This window comes from Centrocercus urophasianus, unplaced genomic scaffold (genome assembly GCF_019232065.1).
Source record: "Centrocercus urophasianus isolate 14NV4802_14NV808 unplaced genomic scaffold, USGS_Curo_1.0 seq_39, whole genome shotgun sequence".
NCBI lineage: Eukaryota > Metazoa > Chordata > Aves > Galliformes > Phasianidae > Centrocercus > Centrocercus urophasianus.
This window is the reverse complement of record NW_024884966.1, coordinates 4,217,768-4,241,362: the sequence shown is the minus strand read 5'-3', so window position 1 is coordinate 4,241,362 and position 23,595 is coordinate 4,217,768. Positions and strand designations below refer to the sequence as shown.

The 23,595-nt window shown below is 41.8% G+C and overlaps 1 protein-coding gene across 4 annotated transcripts in view; it reads left to right on the top strand.

Annotated features, from left to right (window-relative positions):
• The window catches only part of MSRA (methionine sulfoxide reductase A), a 262,146-nt gene that overhangs the window by 112,096 nt on the left and 126,455 nt on the right, over positions 1–23,595 (top strand). For 3 of the 4 annotated variants that reach the window (XM_042832589.1, XM_042832590.1, XM_042832592.1), the window contains one exon: positions 9,389–9,508. The exons of the other annotated variant lie outside the window; for it this stretch is intronic. In XM_042832589.1, coding sequence (XP_042688523.1) covers positions 9,389–9,508 — 120 coding nt within the window. The remainder of the gene's footprint in view (positions 1–9,388; positions 9,509–23,595) is intronic. 4 annotated transcript variants of the gene reach the window in all.

Below are 23,595 nucleotides of genomic sequence, written 5' to 3'. Positions count from 1 at the left end.
TTTCTCTGGGAATTCATGCAGCGTGAACAGAACACATCTTGGCAAAATGGTGAGCCAAGAAATTCCTCTTTAGTTGCTCTGTTAGGCAAACTGCATTTTAAATTTCTTGCCGAGGGCTTTGTTTGACTTGCCCCAGGCAAGCTGTTCAACATATTTATCAACCCTGTTGTAGCATTAGAGCCAACGCTTATCTAGGAAGATCATCCGCTTAATGCCATCTGTCATCAGGAATTTTATTTCTTTCAGCTGAGCTTGTTCTCCATTTCAGGCTTTTTTTTTTTTTTTAATATTCCTCACAACCATTTCTTAGTTGATTGTTTTCCAGTGGTCTCAGATATTTTGTGATTGCTCAAATATTCCCTTGCTGCATGCACGTTAAACCCCTAAAGACATCAGTGATACAATTTTATTTCAAATCCTGACTGATAACATTAATCCTATATGCATCCAGATGGCTCACCAAAGCGCCCTACATATTACAGTGTTATGTAAAAGATGGCATTACATTTCAGTCTGAATCTGAAATTCTTTCCAGATTCTCAACAGGAATTTGAAAAATTTCACAGCAAAGACTTTCAGGTAATTCATGCTGCGTTTTGGTCTTGGTGATTACTGAGATGCAGCTTCGATAGTTTCACCTTTTCTGGCCCTTGTAAGTATACGAGCAGTGTAAATCTGTTTGATAAAGCTGTATTCACTCCTTTTACATGTGATTCTGAGATCCCATGCTCCTTTTGGGTCTGTGTCTTCAACCACAGTGAAACCAAAGAAACTGGAATATTTCCCTGTGTAGAACAAACAGAAAAACAGGCTGCCCAGGGAGGCGGTAGGGACAGTGTCAATGGAGGTTATCAATGTGAAGATGTGGCAATGAGGATACGGTCAGTCGGCATGGTGGTGATGTGTCAGTGGTTGGACTTGGTCATTGTATGAGTCTCTTCCAACCTTTATAATTCCATGACTCTAAAACCTAGCTTACGGGAAGACAAGTGCTTCAGGGTTGTATAAATCCAAGACAAAGTGTTTTAACCATGGATACAAGAACTGTAAGTAGGCTCTGGGCTGTGTACAAGTCTTCTGGCCCTTCAAGGTGAAGCCGAAGTATCCACTGCAACCTGAGAAGTACAAAGAATTAATGGTCCCCACAGCTGAGGTTCACACAGCATAAACAAATATCTGTCTGGCAAGGGCTTAAAAATATTGGCACTTGAATGTACTTCAACCAGAAAGCTGTACCAACTGCACTGCACAGTTTTTTAAGAGAAAAGGCTGATCAAACACTGTTTGAACTTGGCATAAATCTATGTAATACACATTATTATATGGATATATGACTTGAATGATACAATCATACAATGGTTGGGTTGGAAGGGACCTTAAAGCTCATCCAGCCCCAACCTCTGCCATGGGCTGGGTGCCTCCAGCTCAGGCTGCCCAGGGCCCATCCATGGCCTTGAGCACCTCCAAGGATGGGGAACCCACAGCTCTGGGCAGCAGTGCCAGGGCATCACTGCCCTCTGAGTATAGGATTACTTCCTATAACCTAATATAAATCACCTCTTTTAGTTTAAAACCATTCCACCTTGTCCTGACACTATCAGGCTTGCTGAGGTTCAATTTATTCCTTCCAACCGGGGGGGAAAAAAAAAAAAAAGTCAGTTCAAAGCAGCTGAGCATTTGCTAGGCTTCTCCAGATTTTATAGAGGTAACTAAATAAATCGTGTTCAGACTTCGGGCCAAATTCTAGACTGGCCAAGGGCTTTGGCAGCTGTGCCGTCAGCTCCCGGCGAGCAGTGGGACGAGTGGCAGGATGTGTGGCTGGCTGTCCTCTGCTGCCTCCGTGGAGAGGAGCAGCCTGTGCCCCAGCTCCTTTTGGCTGGGTTTGAGCAGCTGGCAGCATCGCTGCTTCCAGGGCTTCAGAGCGTATGCTGGCACAGGCTGCACTCCTGCTCGGTGTGCTCCTGAGCTTTGGGTAGATAGAATCACAGAGTTTGAGTTGGAAGGGACTGTTATAGGTCATCTGGTCCCACTCCCTGCACTGAGCAGGGACGCCCACAGCTCCATCAGATGCTCAGAGCCCATCCAGCCTGACCTTGGCTGTCTGCAGGGACTGGGCACCCACCAGCTCTCTGTGCAACCTGTGCCAGTGCCTCACTGCTCTTACTGTAAAAAACTTTTTCTTTACATCCAGTTTAAATCTCCCCTATTTTAGTTTAAAGCCATTTTCTCTTGTCCCAACCCAACAGATCCCATTGAAATGTCAGTCCCCTTCCTTCCTGCAGCCCCACTTCAGGTACTGAAATGCTGTTCTCAGGTCTCCCTGTCCTCCTCCTATGGTGAGCTGGGCTTAGGGGAGAAGTTTCCAGGGCGTGCTGCTTTTTGTTCCCTCATCACAGCAGCACCTTTTATTTTTCTGAGAGTACATTAAAATATGAAATTTATCCCTATTAGCAGAAGCATACTTTCTCAAATCCTTCAAACAGAAGGAGGAGCAGGATCCCTATCCTTTGCGTTCATCTTCTGCAGTGAAGCACTGCTATCAGCCTGACGTTGAAACCGCTTCTTAATCTGCTGCTCAGAGTGTGGGTGGAGAGCTTGCAGGCTGTGGGCCAAAAAAACCTTGGCATGTCATGGAAATAATGCCTTCATTTCTCAGAATTAGACAAAAAGTGTCTTCTTTGGATGTCCAATTGGGCTGCTGGGAGGGTAGGAAGAGATAATGCTGGTAGGTAAAGCTGGCAGCAACCAAAGGTCATGGGCTGTCAGCTGAAGTCAGGCTGTGCAAGTGCTGGGTGCCCAGAGAAGAGGGACACAAAAGTGAAGGACACAGGAATAAAGAAAGGATGGAATAAAAATGCCATGGATGCATATGTGTTGTAGAGAAAATAGGAAAACCAGCCAGACGTTATAAACAATACACCCACTGTGAGTTTCTCTAAATGGAAAGCTGAGAGTCCCTGAAGCTTCAGTCTCTGTTAACATCTACGGGGCTCACAACTTAATAGACTTTAATTAGTACAGCACGGGTGGGTCTTATTAGGTTTTAATTTGGATCAGGAATGCCCTTCTGATGCAAATGTACCGCCTGTGCCCACTTTACATCATGGAATCATGAATAGGAATTTGTATCAGGGAACGGGCATGGAAATGGAAATGGAGTGCTATTCAAAGATGTGATAGGGAGAAATACCAGGGAAGGGGAGCAGAACGAGGGTGAATAAGGGTTCCCTGTGTAGGATCTTCCAATTTCTTGTATTAGAGGGGAGCACATCTTGAATGTTGCATGATTTTAAACAGGTTTTCCAATCTGTTTTTATTATTTTTTTTTTTTAATTTTTTTTCCCAGTGCAATGGCTGTTGCATGCAATACAGGAAATAAAGAATCTAATAGCACTGAAAGCTAAGTACATGATTACCAGAATAGACCTGGAATAACTGTAATTAGTCATTTTGCTTAGGTTTTATGTGGCTTAATTACAGACCCACACATACACTTCTGCAACCGAGCTGCTCATGGTAGATACTCAGCCTGGAGAAGAGAAGGCTGCGGGGTGACCTCATTGCAGCCTATCAATACCTGAAGGGAACCTACACCCACGAGGGGAGTAAACTCTTCAAAAGGGCTGACAACAGCAGGACGAGGGGAAATGGATCCAAGTTGAAGGAGGGAAGATTTAGGTTGGATGTTAGGGGGAAGTTCTTTACAAGGAGAGTGGTTAGGCCCTGGAACGGGCTGCCCATGGAGGTTGTGGATGCCCCGTCCTTGGACGTGTTCAAGGCCAGGTTGGACGGGGTCCTGGGCAACCTGATCTGAATGTGTGTGTTTGGTGGCCCTGCTAGGCAGGGGGGTTGGAACTACATGATCCTTGAGGTCCCTTCCAACCCGGGTGATTCTGTGATTCTGTACTTTTTTTAGCCACCAAAGAGAAATGGGCAGCTTCCAAGCACAACTTATTTTGTATGGTTTGATTCAACTAGATTAAAAATGTTCACGTTTTTGTAATGTCTGCATGCAAGATACAGGCTTATTTCTCTCTCCTTAAATATAAAATAGTTGTATTGGTATGGCTTTCTACCTGACCTTTCATGAAGGGCCCGTGTCACGTCTCTCAAGTCCCGTGTCGCGTTGGTCAGCCTTCAGCAGATGTAGGTGTCATCGATATCCTAAGTCATCTCAAATTGAAGAATCATGGAATTATACAATTGCTTTTGGAAGGGACCTTTTAAGGCCATCTGGTCCCACTTTCTGCAATGAGCAGAGGCACCGGCAGCTTCGTCAGGTGCTCGGAGCCCATCCAGCCTGACCTTGGCTGTCTGCAGGGATGGGTCAGGTAGTGACCCATCCTGGATGTCTCTCTTTAGTCAAATGAATTATTCTCTAAATGTATGAACTCCTGTTACAGTCAATGGAGACGTTTGTTAATACATAAACGTAATCTGTAAAGCAATTAATCTCACCGGAAAGTAAACACCTGCAGTTCCATTTTGCTCAGTTTAGCTCTGTGAATATTTCAGAATTGTTACAGGTTATCTTTAACAATGGGGTGCTTATCTCTCTTATCAGAGCAATATTTTGCTGCCATTATTTTATAAGAATACTTCAGCTTATACAAACTTTTTTTAACAAGCGTGCTAATGGTTGGGTTGCCTATGGAAACATGTGTTCCTTCACTGAGCTGTGTACAAAAAGAGTTGTTCAGAGCAGATATTTATATATATTGTCTATTTATATATGTGTATAAAGGGAATGCTCTGAGAAGAAGGATGTGGATGCTAGAAAGGAATAGCAGTATTAGCATTTATTCCCGAATTGTGTGGTTAATATTATTTAGAGGGATGAATGAACCTTTAAAGCCTGTCATTTGAATCTGTTTGTTTTTGAAGTTCAAAAGCATAAAGTCTTTAAATGCCTTTTGAAATTCCAATTAAGAGTCAGTCAAAACCCATCACTTAAAGAATACTTTTTGTTTTACAAATTAGCAATTAAAAAGTGACAAATATCTTCAATGCTTAAATACTCTCCTGCCATCCCCATTATGTTCAAATTATGTTTTTTTTTGGGCATAAGAGCATGTTCCCCAGTATTTCCCTTCTTTTCTTTCCCTTAGGAGTGCCGCTTGCTATCTAACACTAAAGCTGAGCTCACTTAACCAGTACTGAGGATTATGCAAAATACTCAATGAATAGTTTAAAATCAAATTTATCTTTGCTGGCTTCACGTTATAGTATGGGTGGCTTATTTCCCCTTTATGTTCTTTTTTCAGCTGCTTTTTACTGTTTTTTCCCCCTGAGTTTTATCTAATGTTTTGGAACATCTTGAATTTTTTACTGGAATAGTAGAAATTAGAGGAAGTAAACTGCTTTGTAATGGTTTTAACTTGAAGGAGGGGAGATTTAGGTTGGATGTCAGGGCGAAGTTCTTTCCTATGAGAGTGGTGAGGTGCTGGAACAGCTGCCCAGAGAGGCTGTGATGCCCCGTCCATCCCTGGAGGTGTTCAAGGCCAGGTTGGATGGGGCCCTGGGCAGCCTGGGCTGCTATGAAATGAGGAGGTTGGTGGCCCTGCATGTGGCAGGTGGGGTTGGAGCTTCATCATCCTTGATGTTCCTTTCAACCCAACCATTCTGTGATTCTGTGATTCTGTGATTTGTACTACAGGAGTACATGATGTCTTTAATTGAGGTTATTTCCCAATTTTAGCACTCTGAATGTGGCTTCAGACCATCAGTGCTCTGAAGAAGAGCACTGAAAGGGGTTTTATTCTTAATATTCCTCTCCTTGTGGCAATTTCTCTGTAGAACATGGCCCCACTTTATCAGAATAACAAACATCAGCTGCTGGATGTATTAATTCCACGGAAAGCAATTGAGTGTTGTATTGTTGTAAATTATGTCCCTTTACTAGCAGGTTGTTTTCTTGTGACAATGACTTCAATTTTATCTGTTCTCGTGGATGTGAGGATTTATTGTTTGCACAAGGTGTCAGAGTACTTGAGAAATCATGAGAATCATTCACCAAAAGAATAAAATGTCTGTTTCTGAGAGGCTGGGGAACACAATGATTTCATATATAAACTGGTTGCAGAGAACAAATAGTGAAAGAAACCATCATGAAGATATAGGTGATTAGTTCAAGTGGGAGAGGACAATTGGTGAGAGAACCCTAAGCAATAATTATTGATCAAGGAGAGTCAGCAAACACTATGGTTAATTATCATTATTTCCAGACATCTTGAAATAGGAAAGCAATGAACACTTCTACTTTGTATTTGAAGTTGGGCCCATGTACGAACTCAAAGCTGAATATTGGATGCTGTCCCAGGTGCTCAGAGCACAGATCCATAATTAGGTTGTCATGGTGAGGCAGTCTCTCCAGTCTTCTGAGCAACATGTCCATGATGGTTACTATGTCTGCAGTGGAATGAATTACTCAAAAAAAATCATCAAGGAATCATCCCTATAAAATCGAAGTTATTTGTCTCGGATGCCAAAAAAAGAAAGGTACAGAATCTCTGATTTCATGAATGCTCCAAAACATTTTCTTCTCCACAAAGCAAAGCTGACATGTCCAGGCTGTCTCAATAAGGTAATGTGTGTCCAAGTCTCCTGTGAGAATGGGGTCATGTAGTACTACATTTTAGAGATTTCAGCAACAGTTACGCGTGTTCAGGTTGGACTTCATGATTTTGTGGATGCCCCATCCCTGGAAGCATTCAAAGCCAGGCTCCTGGTTGGAAGTCTACACTCACTCTACAATTTCCTGAAGGGAGGTTGTGGTGAAGAGGGATTTGGCCTCTTCTCCCAGGCAATGAGCAGGACATGGGGTAATGGCCACAAGTTGTATCAGAGGAGGTTTAGGTTGGACATAAGGAAGAACTTTTTCTCTCAGAGGGTGGTCAGGCACTGGAATGGCTGCCCAGGGAGGTGGTGGAGTCGCCATCCCTGGCAGCGTTCAAGAGGCATCTGGATGACGTGCTGCGAGATGTGGTTTAGTGCTGGTGGTGGCAATGGTGATGAGGAGATGGTTGGACTAGATGATCTTGTAGGTCGTTTCCAACCTTGTGATTCTGTGATTCTAAGTCCTGCCTGTAGCAGGGGGAGTTGAAGCCAGATGATTATTATTGTCCTTACCAATCGAGGCCATTCTATGATTCTATGGTCTTGAAGGTCTTTTCCAATCTGGATGTTTCTATGATTTCAAGGTTTTTATGTTCTAGGTCACTGAAACTGGTGGGGTTTGGTCTACTGGTCATGGGAAGGAGGAGTGGCTCTGGGTTTTTATGACACAGAGAAAGTCGTAAGATTTTCTTTAATAATGATTTCTTTTTTTTTCTCAAGACAGTGGACCTTATCAGCATTTACTTGCTTTATGTAGCTCTCAGGCACAAAACTGTCAGTCAGAGAAACTTGGGCAGAATTCAGTCATCTAATTCCATGTTAAGCTTTCTCTCACTGATGTTTTGTACTCTTGATCTGTTGACTAGTGACTACTTGCCTGTAAACCTCCAGTGTCACCACAGTGTGATCCAGTCAATTCCACCAGGGGCATCTCGTGTCCACTGAAAACTGAGGAGATATTTGGCACTCCACCTGCCTAGGGTCCAGGCAACCCCATCGTCCTCTTAGGAAGCACGTGTAGTGAACATAGGAACGTTCATCTGTGTAGATTGTAGCATCAGTCTAATTCTGAATGCTTCTAAAATGTCCTCGTGGATAAAGCAATATGAAGAAAGAGTCAAGAGGTATGTACAACTCTAGCATTGGATGTGAGGAATAAAGAACTGCAGAAAGTAAGAATTCTTGAATGTTCTTTCTGCAAAATCTGGGGACAGATTCAAGATCGATCCTTCAGTACTTTCTCACCAGCCTAGTTTAATCACAGAATCACTCAGGTTGGAAAAGACCTTAAAGATCATCGAGTCCAACCGTGACCTAACCATACCACCCTAACTCTAACAACCCTAGCTGAAGAACCCAAATTTAATAGCTATAGCTGTCTCTGTAGTCCATGGAAAATGCAATTAGAAGGGTGACTTTCTATCTTCTTTGAACTGTCTCTATCCAAGGTCTCCAGGAGCAGGCTAGGCTCCCAGTTGGTGTGACTCACTTGAGCACCTGAAACATCCTGAGTCATCACTTCTATATTTTTGTTTGTTACAACAGGAGTTGGTCAAAGTAAGTCTGAAGCTAATCTCTGAGACTCAAAGAAAGAATATGCCTTTTTGAGTGATCGTAATTGTTCTAGTTGAACTTTGAAGGGACATTTCTGTAATTTCTCAACCTGTCGTATCTGTATTGTTATCAATAGAAAACTCATAATGGGTCATTGATTTTTAAGTGTAATCAGAGGTTAGCTGATTTTTTACTAGCTTTTATGTCTTAGAACATATGTTATCATTGAAAGAGAAAGCACATTACCCATAATCAGGGATGAGTTAAATAATCCTGGAATCATACAATCCATAAGATTGGAAAAGACCTCTGAGAACCCCAGCCCACCCCACCATGCCCACTTCAGTTCCAGGGTTCTGGAACACCTCCCACCCACCCTGGAACATCCTCCACCAGCTCCCTGGGCAGCTGTGCCACTGCATCACTGCTCCTTCTGTGAGGAAATTCTTCCTAATATCCAACCTACTAGAGTTACTAGAGTGTACACAACATGTTTCAGCTTCATAAAGTCCTTCAAATCGTAGCTAACATCTCTGAACTATTTAAGCCATCAGAGAATTGTGAATGTTAGACTTGTTTCTTCCTTCCCCTTGGCTTTCACACCATATGCTTGATTTCTGCTATCTGGAGGCTTTTGCTAATTTACACCTGTTGACAATGGCCTTTTGATAACTGGCCATGTGGGTGAATGAATCCTGAAATTTTGTCTGAACATCAAATATGTGTATGCATAACTTGTTAAATCAAAGCATTTTTCCTCCTGTACTGCGTATAATTTAATCCATTATTATTGCCATCTTTAAAGACTGCACATGCCTGAAAACAGAAAATTAAGTAACTGTTTGCCATTAATACAAATTATTGTGTTTTGACAGCTTGCTAATCAACTGGAGTAAAAATGGTGCTGTACAAACAGTGTGATTGCATTTTAAGTAATTTTTGTTTGCATGAAAATTCTCCTTGTTTGAGCCTTTGAACCCTTACAGGACTTGTACTCTGTAATGTTAACATTCATTCAGAAGCATTATAAAATAAACCTGTGTTTGCTTTGTGCACTGATGCAGAATGGATTTATCAGTGTAATTGCTCCACATGTAGTCTTGGGAAGTGCTTGGCCATCACATACTGGCTACATGAGCTGTATCAATGAATGTGCAAATGAACGATTCAGCACTGAGCAGATTTTGACACATTGTTATGTACTTCATGCAATATTCAGGTATGGGCTGCTTCTGGGGAGCTGAGAGGAAGTTTTGGAGACAGAAAGGAGTCTACTCCACTCATGTGGGTTACGCAGGAGGGTATACTCCAAATCCTACTTACAAAGAAGTCTGTTCAGGTAAGCTTGTCTCTTTGATTTTTAAGGATTTTGAGGTGGTCAGGTGCTGGAATGGGCTGCCCAGGAAGGTGGTGGAGTCACCGACCCTGGAGGTGTTCAAGGAACGTTTGAACGTTGTGTTGGGGGACATGGTTTGGTGAGAAGTGTTGGTGATCAGTGGATGGTTGGACTGGATGATCCTGTAGATCTTTTCCAACCTGGGTGATTCTATGACTGTATGATTCTGTGACAATAAAGAGTGAAGGCCTGACTGCAGCCACTGAAGAGCTATTCACAGAACACTGCTACCTCCCCTGTGTCCTGAACTGCAGGGGCATCCACAGTGCACCCATCCCACTGTCATCTCCTACCATTCGGTAAGGTAGAAATACTTTGAGAAAAAAGGAAAAAACGTACAAGTTTTAGGTTTTCTTCACTGCTTATTGTGTTTTAATGCATTTTCTCAGGAAGTGGTTCTTCTGCAACTTATGCAAATGTGTCTTTTAAAAAAAGTATGAATTTTGACTTAAATTTTATCCATATTTGAGTATAGACAGAAAGCAGAAAGTGAGCGTTTCTCCCTTTTCTTTCCATATAGCCTCCTGGGAAAGTCTAGGTTTCTCATTTGTGTTATTATTAAAAATGTGTTAAATTTGTATGTAGTTCGTTGCACAGCATCCTATCATTTCCAAATCAAATCCTTGCCTTCATTTTTCATTGCACTCCACACTAATCCTTCTACAACACTGATAATCTACTGCAGTTTCTTTCTGTGATTGAAAACATAGAAGCACTGGCACCCAACTGACTCATGTTGCTGTTAAAGTAAATTCTTGCTTTCCTGTAATCTATGATGGAGAACAACTTGGAGGTTTGCTTTTGCTTTATTTTCTTGATAGCCCTTTTTATGCCAAATGCTGAAGTTGATGTACTTACATACTAACAATCTATTGTGTAGGGTTGATGGAGTGTAAAGAATTCAGTGATACGAACAAATAATGGAACTCTAGCAACCACGGAGAAGTGCTGCAAGGCACTCAGAACAGGAAAAAACTTTATAGAAAAAGTAAAAAATATGTGAAAAAAAGAGGTTTTAAAGTGGTATTTTATAGACAATACAGGGCTAGTAAGAAATTGCCTTGTAAGTGCTAAAGAAAAAGTACAGATTAGGGAGAATTTCTGCTGGTAACTCAGAGAAGTATGTAGAAATGTGAAAATGTTTAGAACAAAAAGAAGGATGCTATGCTTTTGTATTAACTAATGCAGAGAGACCCAGGATTCCTGCAAAACAGCAAAGGGAAATACTACCTATGGAGGGATCATTGATGCCTGTCCTACTATCTATACAAGCTGTTGCTTCCTAATGCTTTCAATTCCTAATATTCCTGTGCTATCTACTTTGATCATTTCTCTGCATCATCTGTGAATTTGTAAGCATATATAGCCTGCTGTAGGGAGGCTGCTTTGCAGGAGGGTTGGACTCAATGATCTGCAGAAGTCCCTTCCATCCCCTACAATTCTGTGATTCTGTGATATGGTCACTGGCCTGTCTGTCATTGTTTGGTCACTCTCTTTAATGATCTGGACGTTAATTAGATCGTTTGCATAGAAGGGGGATCTACAGAGTAGGGATGTGCAGAATAGTGTCTGTTTCCCAATGTACTCATTGCACCAATGCACTGAGGTTAGTCCTGTTGGTCTGTTGAGTCTTTCTCCAAAGCCCTGAATGCTGGCTGTTGGTCAAGGGAGGATGTGAGCACAGGACAAGGTGTAGTCAGGGGAGCAGAAAAAAGATACCATGTCTTTTACTCCTATACAATATATGCTGGTTTTATATTTTGGGATGGGTCCACAGTATTGTGTGCTTTGCATTTGATTTGGATGCTTTGAAAGCTTTCTGATGCAACTTTATTTGTGTTATTTCATCAGCAGTGAACAAAAATGGTAATTTAACAATAAGAATCCAGGAATAAAGAAATGGAAAAAAACTATCTGCAAAGTCTGACAGTTTCGTTGTTAGATTGGTATTGCAAAACCAAAGCTGTAGTTAATTTTCCTGTGCTTGTTTTTATACACTTTCACATGGTGAATGTTTGTATGCCTCCAGGTACTGGACACTGGTGGAGTTTTTCCTCAGAGATATCCATAAGGATAAGCACATATTTCACAGCCTTGTCTCTGTGAACATAAATGGGATGCATATGTGCTGCATATTTCTGTTCCTAGTGGTGCAGCTGAGCTGAACTGGAGAATGTGCTGATTTCTGCATGCTAATTTTTTTCTTCCTACTTAGCTTCTTCTAGCTCCATTTTATTCTGATTTTATTCTGATTTTTTTTTTTTTCTGGCAGATTTTGTTTCATCTTTGAACATGCCTTTTGGAAGTCTCTGTAGAGAGCTCTCACCAGCCCCCCTGAGATATTGCCATCTGGCTGCTTCTGGCTGCCGTAGTTTTCATTGGGGAGAGCAACTTATGAAGCAGTAGACTTCAGTTGCACACAAGTGATTGCCACTTTCTTCTTCATCTGTTCTGACAAAGTCATATCCATGGCAAACACTGAACAGTTGTGACCTCTAAATCCAGCTCTAGAAAGCACATTAATGCCACTAAAAGTTTTCTGCTTGGCAAGTATTTGAGCTTTGCATTCAACCCATGCAGGCTGGAGAATCTGTGCAGGAAAGTTATTTTAATCCAACACCTTCCTGGCACTCTGCTCTGAAGGAATATAAGCAATAATTCTTTGGATTGAGCATGTAGCCCTTGTTCCAAAAGCAGATCATCAGCAAGACCCGAGGCAAAATGGTGTGGATTTACCGTTATGGCCAAGCTAAGGGCTCTTCAAACGTATCAACCAATGGTGCTTTTTTGATTTGATTCCCTACATGAGTTATTCTGTAGCTTATAAACACGGTGCTAAAAAGTTATTTTTATGTTGTATGGTGACAACCTTGCAGATGAAAATCTGAAAGGGCATTCTGGACTGGGTGAAGGATTTTGAGCTATATTTGGTGCGTTAGGCTAATCCATCAATACGCCGATTTTGGCCAGCGTTAGGCAGCACAGGATGTTCATTCGCCATGAAAAGTATTTTTGTACTTTGCTTCAGAGCAGTTCTGCATTTATCTGTATATTCATAAGCTTTTTGAAATCTGCATAGCTCAAGTGGCTCTGAAATCAGAAGGGAAAAACTCTACTGTTGTTATTCATAAACTGGTGATGTACAATTACCATATAAAATCAGAAGCTAACGATGATTTTCTTAAAAACAGAACAGTTTACAGCGTTATGGTCCAGGCTGTTGACATGTAAGCAGGTCATTTTGTTTTGTTTTGTTTTTTTCCCCTGTGTTTGTCTTCAGTGACTATGATAGAAGAAAAATAGATGAATGTGCCTGTTTATTATCCTTTATTTGTTACAAGGCTTAGTGAACATAACAGTATATTTGTTTAGTTAAACCCGTTCATAATCTTGTCAATTCTCAATAACTTTCTGAAGCGTATTCTCTTGTATACGGATCACAAGCCTTAATAATTAACAATGTAATATTAAAGTGCGCCATGTGGAATTAGTTCCTCTTTTGAGTTACATAAAATACTTGATGTGAAGTTGTTTTACATTTTGTATGCAGCCAGCCCACTTTTTTTCTTCTTTTTTTTTTTTTCTGATGGGTAATATTGCATACCAATTAGTCTTTTGACTGACCCTGGTAGGTGGAGTTTCCATTCCCTTTAAGACATATGGGCTTCCAGAGGTCACCTGGAAGACTTCTGAGTAGTTAATGGAAAAGAGAGGAGAAAGGCAGAGCTATTTTCTTGCTCTGTTACCTCCCACCCCCTTGGTCAGCTGTTGATTTACAGAATTACTTCTCTTTCTTCTTCATCTGAGCTCTACATGAAACAGGGCAAGACCAGCACTAGGATTCATGATAGTTGATAGTTGGCATGTCTTTGCTTTAAGAAAGAAAATGCATGCAGAGGGCTTGACTCCATGACGTAGACCTTATTTGACATAGTGTGCGTTAATATCACTGCTAAAGAGAGAAACCAACAGCAGAAAGTCTTTCTAGTATTTGCACAAGTTACTATAGCAATATAAAGACAACGCAGTATGGGGAGATGCTTCTTTCTGTCTCAGATTTCTCATTCTCTCCGTGACACAGATGAACAACAATCAGTATACTGAGACACCACCTACCTGAAAAGCCCTTAATTTAGACTTCACAGCCCTATTCTGAAACGAGTCTGACTTCTGAAAGTGTTTAAATATATGAGCTACCAGTGTTCACTTTCTTTGGCTTGTAAAGGGATCTGAAGGTTTTCATGAACTAAGTCCACAAGATGAACGCTTCCAAGCAGTAATGAGAATGGCTCAGGATTTTTCCTCTTAGTATTAATTCTCTGTCAAGAAAATAAATTCCTGTTGTCCCATTATCTGTTCTTTTTTTAATGTGTGTAAGATCAGCATATAGGAATTTTACTGACATAGATTCTGTGAAGAATACCGGTGCTTACCATGGCCTCGATCTGTACAACATGCCTTAATATGGTTGGCCTGTTGCTCTACCTCCTACCTGTTGGTTTTTGTTTTTTTTTTGCCTAGTTCACCCATCAGGAAGGAAAGAAAGTTCATCATATCATAGAATCATAGAATCATAGAATCAATCATAGAATGGCCTGGGTTGCAAAGGCCCACAATGCTCATCCAGTTCCAACCCCTGCTGTGTGCAGGTCGCCAACCAGCAGCCCAGGCTGCCCAGAGCCACATCCAGCCTGGCCTTGAATGCCTGCAGGGATGGGGCATCCACAGCCTCCTTGGGCAACCTGTTCCATTGCAAACCAATCAAAGTACAAAATATCAAACTGATCAAAGTTAGAGCCACGTACTGTGGATATTACTGTTCTGTAATAGTTTTACAGCAACTGAAGAACAGGATATAGTAGAAAATATTTAATTTTTAATAACTAGATCACAGTTAGAATAAGTTGTGTCTATAATCATGAGACAGTAGTCCTTGGATCCTCCTGTATGTGCAGAGAAAGCCTTTATATAACCCTATAATCTGTAATTCGTCCTCAGTGCAGTTGCTAAGTCATGAAATAAAATGAATGCACCAATTTCACTTCACTTGGAAAGGTGATAGCAGATGCTGCTGCAATGTTAAAGCCTTGGCAACAAGAAATATAACAGATGCATTGAATTTCAGTTACCTGCTGTATTGAAGTTCTACCTAGAAAATTGATGCTGTTGACATGACTGACATGTTCTTTTTCAATAGAAGAGTTTCTTATTAACTCATTATGCCTTCGTCTACCAGGATACAGAAATACATTCTGTGGATTCATCATTTAAAAATAAAAGGAAGAACAAATATTTTTACCCACCATTGTCTGAAAAACAAGAAGCTGCCTGTCCACAAGGGATGCTGGCCACTGTGCTCAGGGATTTCTGCTCCATCTTTAATCAAGGTTAAGTTAACATTCCTGTTTCAGAATCTGACTTCTGAGGGCTAATATCATGGCAGATCGAGGCTTGAAGAAATTAAACTGATATTTATGCCTCGTGGCAAATTTCAAATCCTAATAGCCTCACTGCTATTCTCTGTTGTTTTATCTATTTATCTCAGCATTGCCCATAATCACAGGCTTAGGTAGTAGCAGCAATATAAAGCTAAATACATTATTTATTATTAACAACTTTATTTGAATTGTATTCCACTGAGATGTGTCTTTTCTGTCTTTCTCATCTCCTGGTTTTATTAAAGATATATATATAAGATGAAAATGTGATAGCCCCAGAGGTTGAAAGACCCATTACCAAACGAGTCAAAGGCAAAATCTGACCTGCAGCCTACACCAAGCTCTCAAAGGAGCTTCATTTCCAGAAATGACCCCACGCTGATTTAGATCATGGTGTTCACCTTGTCACTGTGCCTGAAAACAGAAGGTGCTCCTCATTTTAGGCATGGAAACGTGATGGTGGTTTTGATACCAATGCTTGTGAAAAGGACAACGTTACAAAAGATCTCGCCTGTGCTGTTGTGGTTAGTGTTTTTTTCTTTATGTTTGGTTTTGTTTGTTTTTTTTTTTTTCCTGAGGAAAAATAACCTTCCCTACAAAGACAGGCTGAGGGAGCTGGGCTTGTTCAGCCTGGAGAAGAGAAGGCTGTGGGGTGACCTCATTGAAGCCTTCAGTACCTAAAGGGAGCCTACAAACAGGAGGGGAATCAACTCTTTGCAAGGGTAGATAACAGCAGGACAAGGGGAAATGGTTTTAAGTTGAGGGAGGGAAGATTTATGTTGATGTCAGGGGGAAGTTCTTTACCATGAGAGTGGTGAGGTGCTGGAACAGCTGCCCAGAGAGGCTGTGGATGCCCCATCCATCCCTGGAGGTGTTCAAGGCCAGGTTGGATGGGGCCCTGGGCAGCCTGGGCTGCTATGAAATGTGGAGGTTGGTGGCCCTGCATGTGGCAGGGGGTTGGAGCTTCGTGATCCTTGAGGTCCCTTCCTTCCCAACCATTCTGTGATTCTATGAGGAGATGGAAATATAAAGACCAACTGCCAAACTGTCCTCCCAGAAATACAAATGACTGTAACTCTGCTGAGGTTACCTGGGTGTATTCCGATGCATGAAAACTATTTGTGGGATGTAATACTTAAGTGTTATGCATAAAGTGAGACTGCAAGTCAAAAGAAAGAGGAAAAACCCACAGGCAAGATAATGTTGTGTGGGCAGACTGGAGATTGAAGAAACCTGGGAGAACCTACAGCTACTGAGAGAGCACTGACTTTATGGCCAGAAGTTGTACCAGAGGAGGTTTAGGTTGGATATTAGGAGAAACTTTTTCTCTCAAAGGGTGGTCAGGCACTGGAATGGCTGCCCAGGGAGGTGGTGGAGTCGCCGTCCCTGGCAGCGTTCAAGAGGCGCCTGGATGAGGAGCTACGAGAGATGGTTTAGTGCTTGTTGTACTAATAGGAATGGGAGGGTGGTTGGACTGGATGATCTTGCAGGTCGTTTCCAACCTTGTGATTCTGTGATTCTGTGATTCTGTGTGATATGTGTAAAGCTGGTGGTAGCAAGTGTTTGCATTCTCCCTGTATTTCTTGTCTATCGTGGTCCATTTATTGTATTCCACCACTCCTGTGCCTTCCTCAAGCTGAAGTCTTCACTGAGTGGTACATGGCTGAAATGCTGTTGAGATAACGTGGATGTTTTGGAGAGTATGTTTTTCCTGAATTTGGGACTGTACAGAAATGACTGTGTGTAAACACAACACGCTTTGACTTACTCCAATAACAGAACATCCTCCTATGCTGGCGTACAGATTCAAAACTACCTCACTGTGTTGATTAAGATTTCAAATACACGTGACCTGCATAGTTCTTATGTCTTGGTTGAACAATGACAAAAGAAATCTAGTCACAAGAATTCAGCATTCTTCTTCATGCTCAGCTGTGCCCAAGAGGATTATTGCATCTAAGTTTATAATAAGCAGGATTCTGGTTGTGTGCTCTCTCACATGAATTTCTCAGGTTGAGAACAAGAATTTGGTCTGGTGATAGTAGAGGCAGGGCCTTTGGGGCTGTAATATCCGGGTAAAGGATGCTCAGTGAACATCAGACTTGGTGATCTCAAAGGTCTTTTCCAGTCTAGATTCTGTGCTTTCAGGGAGAAAGACAGACTGCAAGCAAGTTCACAGCATTACTCACACAAAAATAAGAAAAAACATTCAGATCCCTTTGGGAGTATGACACAAAGTAGTAGGCAGTGTATTACTTATTTAGAGAGATTTATAAAGAGAAGACAGACACTAAAGAAGTAACTTTTTAATGTTAGCTAAGCACACACAAAAAAATTAAGTGAAAATAACACTTGGCTCAATTATAGCTTTTTCTTTCCTGATTACTTTTGCTCAACAGAGAAATAAAAGAAGTTAAGAAATTGGTGCTTAGTAGAATACTGGTGTTTTTTTTAACTGCTCCTAAATTTTAAGGATGAATTAAAAAAAGGAGACAATGTTTTACAGTGGCACTTTGGCCATTGGAAGATTTCATCTTGAAAAGGATGACACTCTGCCTTTCAGAACTCTACACTATTCCATTAAATAGAATGATCTAAAAAGTTGTTAATTTACTTGGTCAAGCTTCTGGGTGCCTTATGGGAGGAAAAGGCTCATAAGATAGCAAGGGATTATAACTTTGCACTGCAGGAAATGTTTTCTGAAAGTAATCAAGAAGCCTGCTGATGGAGTCCTGTCTTGGTAAAGCTAATGAATGAATGCTCCTTCAGCAAGTGCTCTTTTCATTTTTATTGTTGATAATTTGCTGTAAGCTGGGACTTGAGTTCATCCATTTTATGTGCATTCCTTTTAGAAGAGCCAAATATGTTAGGAATTCTTTGATGCACTGGAGACGGTAAGATAGGAAAAGCTGTAAATTATGATGGAGTCAGATGTCTGGTGTAAGAGAAGGGGTATGATGCCACCAGCAAACTCCCATTAAAGCCTATTGCTAGGTAGCAGCTTTACATTTGTCTGTTGTCTGCTTGGGAGCCCGAAGTACTGCTGTAATGGCAGTAGTGACCTACAAAGATCAGGCTTCTGAAATGGCCATTATCCAATTTTTTATTTGAAGACCCAAAGTGATGGGAAATCTGCCATTTCCATCAGTAGGAAACATCCTCTCAGTAATAGGGTGCAAAAGCTGTAATCATAGATCAGTAGCATGACTCAGATCTATTTAGAACTGCAGCAGAGATTTTCACCACCAGAGCTCAATGGACAGTCCATGAGCCACTCAAGATACTTCTGACAGAAGCAGCTGGTAAGTTGAAATATATTTCCTGTATTGCTTCACACCAAGGATCCGTTCAATCTAACAATCTCCTTCTGCACAAGTTGGCATTATTTCCTTCTTCATATACCTCCCAGATTCCAGCTATATAAAGATGACATGATTTTAATAATTTTAATAATTGCTGTATTAATTTGTGTGTTCATGTAGTGTGATTTTGCTTTTGACATTCACACATAGAGGGGAAACTTGTGGTTTCATTGACTCTACAGTTGAACAGGACATTTCAAGATGAACTTGCTGTAATTAGCCAACATTTTGCTAAAAGTTGGTTCTTGACAGGATCAGTATGTCCACTGAGGAGTGTATGTGTGTAAAAGAGCATTAGTTACGTTACTAACTTCTGCCACAGTAATGATTATTCCATAAAAACATGCTGTATTTCTGTCCTATCAGCAGAGCACAAAGAAACAGGGAAGTTGGGAAATGGGGGAAAGCACGGTAATGGGGGAAAAACAAACAGCAGATCCTTCTTAGGGGATCTGAAAACATCAACTTTTTTTCTGAGCAGTTCTTGCTCTAGAAGACTTTTGTAATGCATCTTGGGAGGTTTTCACTTTGACACCAAGAAAGAAGAATTTTCTTCGTGGCTGCACATCACATGGCATCAGCTTCCCTGCTGGCAGGAGGTGTTCTTTCCTACCCAGCACTTATAGCAGTCACCAGTCATTCATCTGCACTGGATTCAAATTGTAGGTGAACTGTGTGACCACCAGCAGGACTGAGAACACAACTCATTTCCACATCAATGAAATCTCTTCAGCCTGTTGATATGGACAGAGTGGCCCATCTGAGGTAACTGCCCTTAAACCTGTACTTCAAAAGAGGCAGCAGCTGCCTGCCGCAGATAGAGAGACTGCTTGGTGCTGCAGATGCTCTTAAAAGCATCATCAGGGTGAACTCCTGGAAGGACATCTCTTCTTTAGCTTCTAGAGACAGCTTCTTTGTTATCAGCACTAGTGACATCCCTAGAAGAGTTGTCATAGCTACGCAGAGGCTCTATTTATGTCAGCAAACAGAACAGGGCACAGATCTGGGCATCAGTCTGACATTGCTTTGGCAGTGCCTGCTGTGCTCTGAGCCGGGCCAGGAGCCTCTCCCAGACAGCAACTGGGCACTGCTGATGGTTAATGTGGTACAGGTGTCCAAATCCAGTAAGCAGTGTGGATGCACAAACCCTATTTTGAAGCATAAAATGTTTAGGATTATAGAATCACTCAGGTTGGAAAAGACCTCTAAGATCCTAAGACCAACCCCAGCCCACCCCACCATGCCCACTGTATCCCTCAGTGCCACATCCCCACAGTTGTGGACCACCTCCAGGTTTGGTGACCCCACCACCTCCTTGGGCAGCTGTGCCACTGCATCACTGCTCTTTTGGAGAAGAAATATTTCCTAATATTCAAACTGAACCTCCCCTGGCACAAGCAGAGGACATCAGTTCTTGTCCTATCGCTACTACCTGGGAGAATATGTCAACCTTCACCTTGCCACAACCTCCATTCAGGGAGTTGTAGGGGCAGTACGATCTCTCCTGAGCTCCTCTTCTCCAGACTGAAACATCCTAGTTCCCTCAGCTGACCCTTCACAGCTTCATTGCCTCTCTTTAGTTGTGAGATGAGTCGTTGTGGAGTTGGCTTTAAGGCCAGAGAGTAATCCTAGGCTTTCTGTATTGACTAATGAATATTTTACACTGAGAAAATGAGTGGACTCTTTGGACTGCTCCACTTTGTTTGGAAGTGTGTTGCCTCTAGTGGCTGCTCTTTACATCCAATGCACTTTCACTTCAGGTTTCCTAAGAGTTTTGTGGCTGCAAAGAAGCAAGAAGGAATGATCAGCTTTATTTCTTCACCTCTGCAAGCGGTGCATGCCTGGAGACACTTCAGTACCTATGACTGAGATCAAAATATGCAGTGACAGTGCTTGCATACATGTGTGCCCACAATGCTAGTATACAGATCAAATCCATCCAGTGAAAAATGAAGTGACTAACCTTATTTTTTGTCGACTAGTTCCCTGTTTGGTTTTATCCAGTTTATCCAATGAAGTGATTAGATTAGAAACTATTTTTATTTTCTTTGCTAGCAGTGAAAAATGTTAATTGTAGCTGAAATGCCTTTTAGTGATCGTGTTCGAATGTCACATTTCCATAAATTCTGTACAGTTTACTTTCTGCTATTATAGTGCTGCAGTGGAGGAAAAATATTAAAAATCTGTCACTAATGTTTTGAATACTAGACTTGGCACAGACTATGACCTTGCTGGGGAAAGCACAGAGAAAAAAGGTCTCTTTTCCCCAAAGGTTACCATGTAAGGCTAAGAGAAAAGACAACGGATTGCTGCAGACGGTTGGAGAAATCAAAGGAAATAATAAGATAATTTTGGCACAGCAGTACAAACATGCCCCTGATTTGCTACTGCCTGGTTTTGAGCAACGTAAGCAAATGGAAGGCAGTTTCAACTTTTGTATCCTTGGGCTCCAGTTTAACCTGGAACATAGAATAATTCAGGTTGGAAAAGAACACTGAGATCCCTAAGTCCAATCCCAGCCCACCCCCACTGTGCCCATGCCCACGTCCCTCAGTGCCATATCTCCATGCTTCTGGAACACCTCCAGGGATGCTGACCCCACCACCTCCCTGGGTAGCTGTGCCAGAGCATGAATGCTCTATTGGAGGAGAAGTTTTTTCCTAATGTCCATGGCACAACTTTGGGCCATTATGAGCATAACACAGCCTGTGACATTCCTTCTTGTTGGGAAGGGGATGGCAGAAGTTCTTCTGGGAGTAGTTACTCATGGTAGGAGTCCCATGGTGCTCGCTGAAGAGTTGCTTGGGCAGAAGGACTGCATTACCATGGGCATCACTGAGCTCTTCTTGACTCCATTCTAACTCTTCTGCCACCCTTTTGTGCTTCCCTTTGGTTCAGTCTTTTTACAGGCATGGGAAACAGGGATGCTTCCAGCTGCGTGGAGTTACTCCTGCAGCACAATGCATGATCTACTGAGAACATGCATTACAGCTGGCAGCCTTGACTAAGATGCATCTCCTCAATTATAAAGGTTAGAAGAAATTCCAAGAAGGGATAGAAATTTGCCATCACTGAGAAGCTTTAAATTAGGACTTGTTTATCTTTCTGAAATATGTTCATCTTAGCCATCAGCTATTAGGTTTGCTGCTGTGAGGGGATATTTTCCTCCCCAAATGGAAGTAGTGGTTTAAATTCCCTTGTGTGTGTTCCTCAGGAGGTCATAATGGCTATAACATTTCTTAATTCATCCTGGAAAGGTGACAGGTACTATGTACTAAACATAAAGCTTGCAGTATCAACTATATCACCATTGCATGTTGTTTACTTTTTTATCTCTGTTTTATAATTATAGTGTTTTAGATTTCCTGGAAAGGATGCAGGATTTAATCATGTCATTATGTGTGCTGGATGCTGTGAAAATTCTTTGTTTCAACTCAAGTGGAACACCATTATAATACTCTTATCACCTATTAAAAAAGTAATAAGCTGGGCCAGATTGATCCTAGGCATAATTCTGCTGATGTCAATGATGTTACATCAGGAAGAACTCTGTCTTGATCTGTTAATATGATGATAAGGGGAAAGAGAAGAGTGGAAACTGAGTAGCAAATATCTTGGAAAAGTAAGTTCCACTCTCACCGATTAAGTTCTATTTGTGGAAAGTTTTGGAGATGCACAGCATTGCAAGAGCATAAAATATTATTATTTGTTGTTACTCTTATCTATTTTTCTTTATTTTCAATGGACTACGTATAGTGAGGAATACGGCCAGGATTCCATTCCATTTTTCTTTTGAGATTTTTGGCAGCACACTTCACTTCAGCAGAGCTGACCCTGAACCAGTGGTAGGTGCAGATGGGACCATTATTTTTCACTGCTTCATTTATTCTGATTTAACAAATGACTTCATTTTATTTCTTTCCTCATCCCTCTTTGTTCAGGGACAGTTTAGCCCTTCTGCAGATCTTCAGAGGTGTTCAAAGATAGGAGTAGAAGTCTTTAAGGGAAAGGGAAAATTAAATGGAAAAATACAGATTGGGATATTTGGTGTATTTGGTAGGATCTAATTTACATGAATTAAGTAGATCAGATTTTGGATGGAGAAGGGATATCTTATGCTTCTGAATGTGCAGCAACATGTGATCCAGAATGGAAACGTGGTGGGTAGAGAACCAAAATAGATGGGGTTCTCAGTTAGGAAAAGGCAGAACTAAAGTTCTAGATTTGGCTCCCCACAGTACAAATAGTAAAATAAAATTGTTAGCCATAATTATCCTAACCATTAGATGAAAGCAACTGAAAGCTTCCCATCTGTCTCTGTGCGTCTTGAATTTGTGGCTACACAGTGGGACATGCTTCCTGAGCATCTCCTCTAGCTAGCAGTGAGGATGCTCCTTAGAGATGTAGGCCCCTTGTTTTGTGAGTCATTTGGGATCCAGGTAGCAAACTTGTATCAGAAATAGTGCAGCCAGCAGGAGCAGGAATGCGATTGTCCCTCTGTACTCTGCTCTGATGAGACTGCGCCTCAATTAATGTGTTCTGATTTGGGCCCCTCACTACAAGAGAAACACTGAAGTGCTAGAATGTATGCAGAGAAGGGCAATGAAACTGTGATGGATCTGGAGCACAAGAGTTAATGGGGAGCAGCCGAGGGCACTGGGATGGGTCAGTCCGGAGCAGAGGAGCTTGGGGGAGACCACTGCTCTCTGTAACTCCCCAGCAGGTTATGGGGAGGTGGGGGTTGGCCTCTTCTCCCAGGTAACAGTGGTAGGATGAGAGGTAATGGCCTCAGATTGTGCCAGGGGAGGTTCAGGTGGATATTAGAGAACATTTATTCCCATAGGGAGTGGTGATGCAGTGGCACAGCTGCCCAGGGAGGTGGTGGGGTCACTGTCTCTGGAAGGGTTCAAGAACCACGCAGATGTGGACTGAGGGATGTGGTCAGTGGGCATGGTGGGGTGAGTTGGGGTTGGGGATCTTACAGGTCTTATGCAATATGAGTCTACGATTGAGTCTAGGATTCTAACTTTCTAAACGGGCATATGATATGAGAACTGTTGCACCAAAAGTGTGTGATGTGTTGGTACCAGCTCCTGCTGCTGTTAGGAGGGGCAGGAGGGGCAAAATCATCTTTTGTGGGCTTTCCCAGAGAATCACACACTCTGAACCCCACCAGAGCCTGTACTGATTAGTAGTATCTTTTTGGTAGCAGTGTGGATTCAAGGAACTT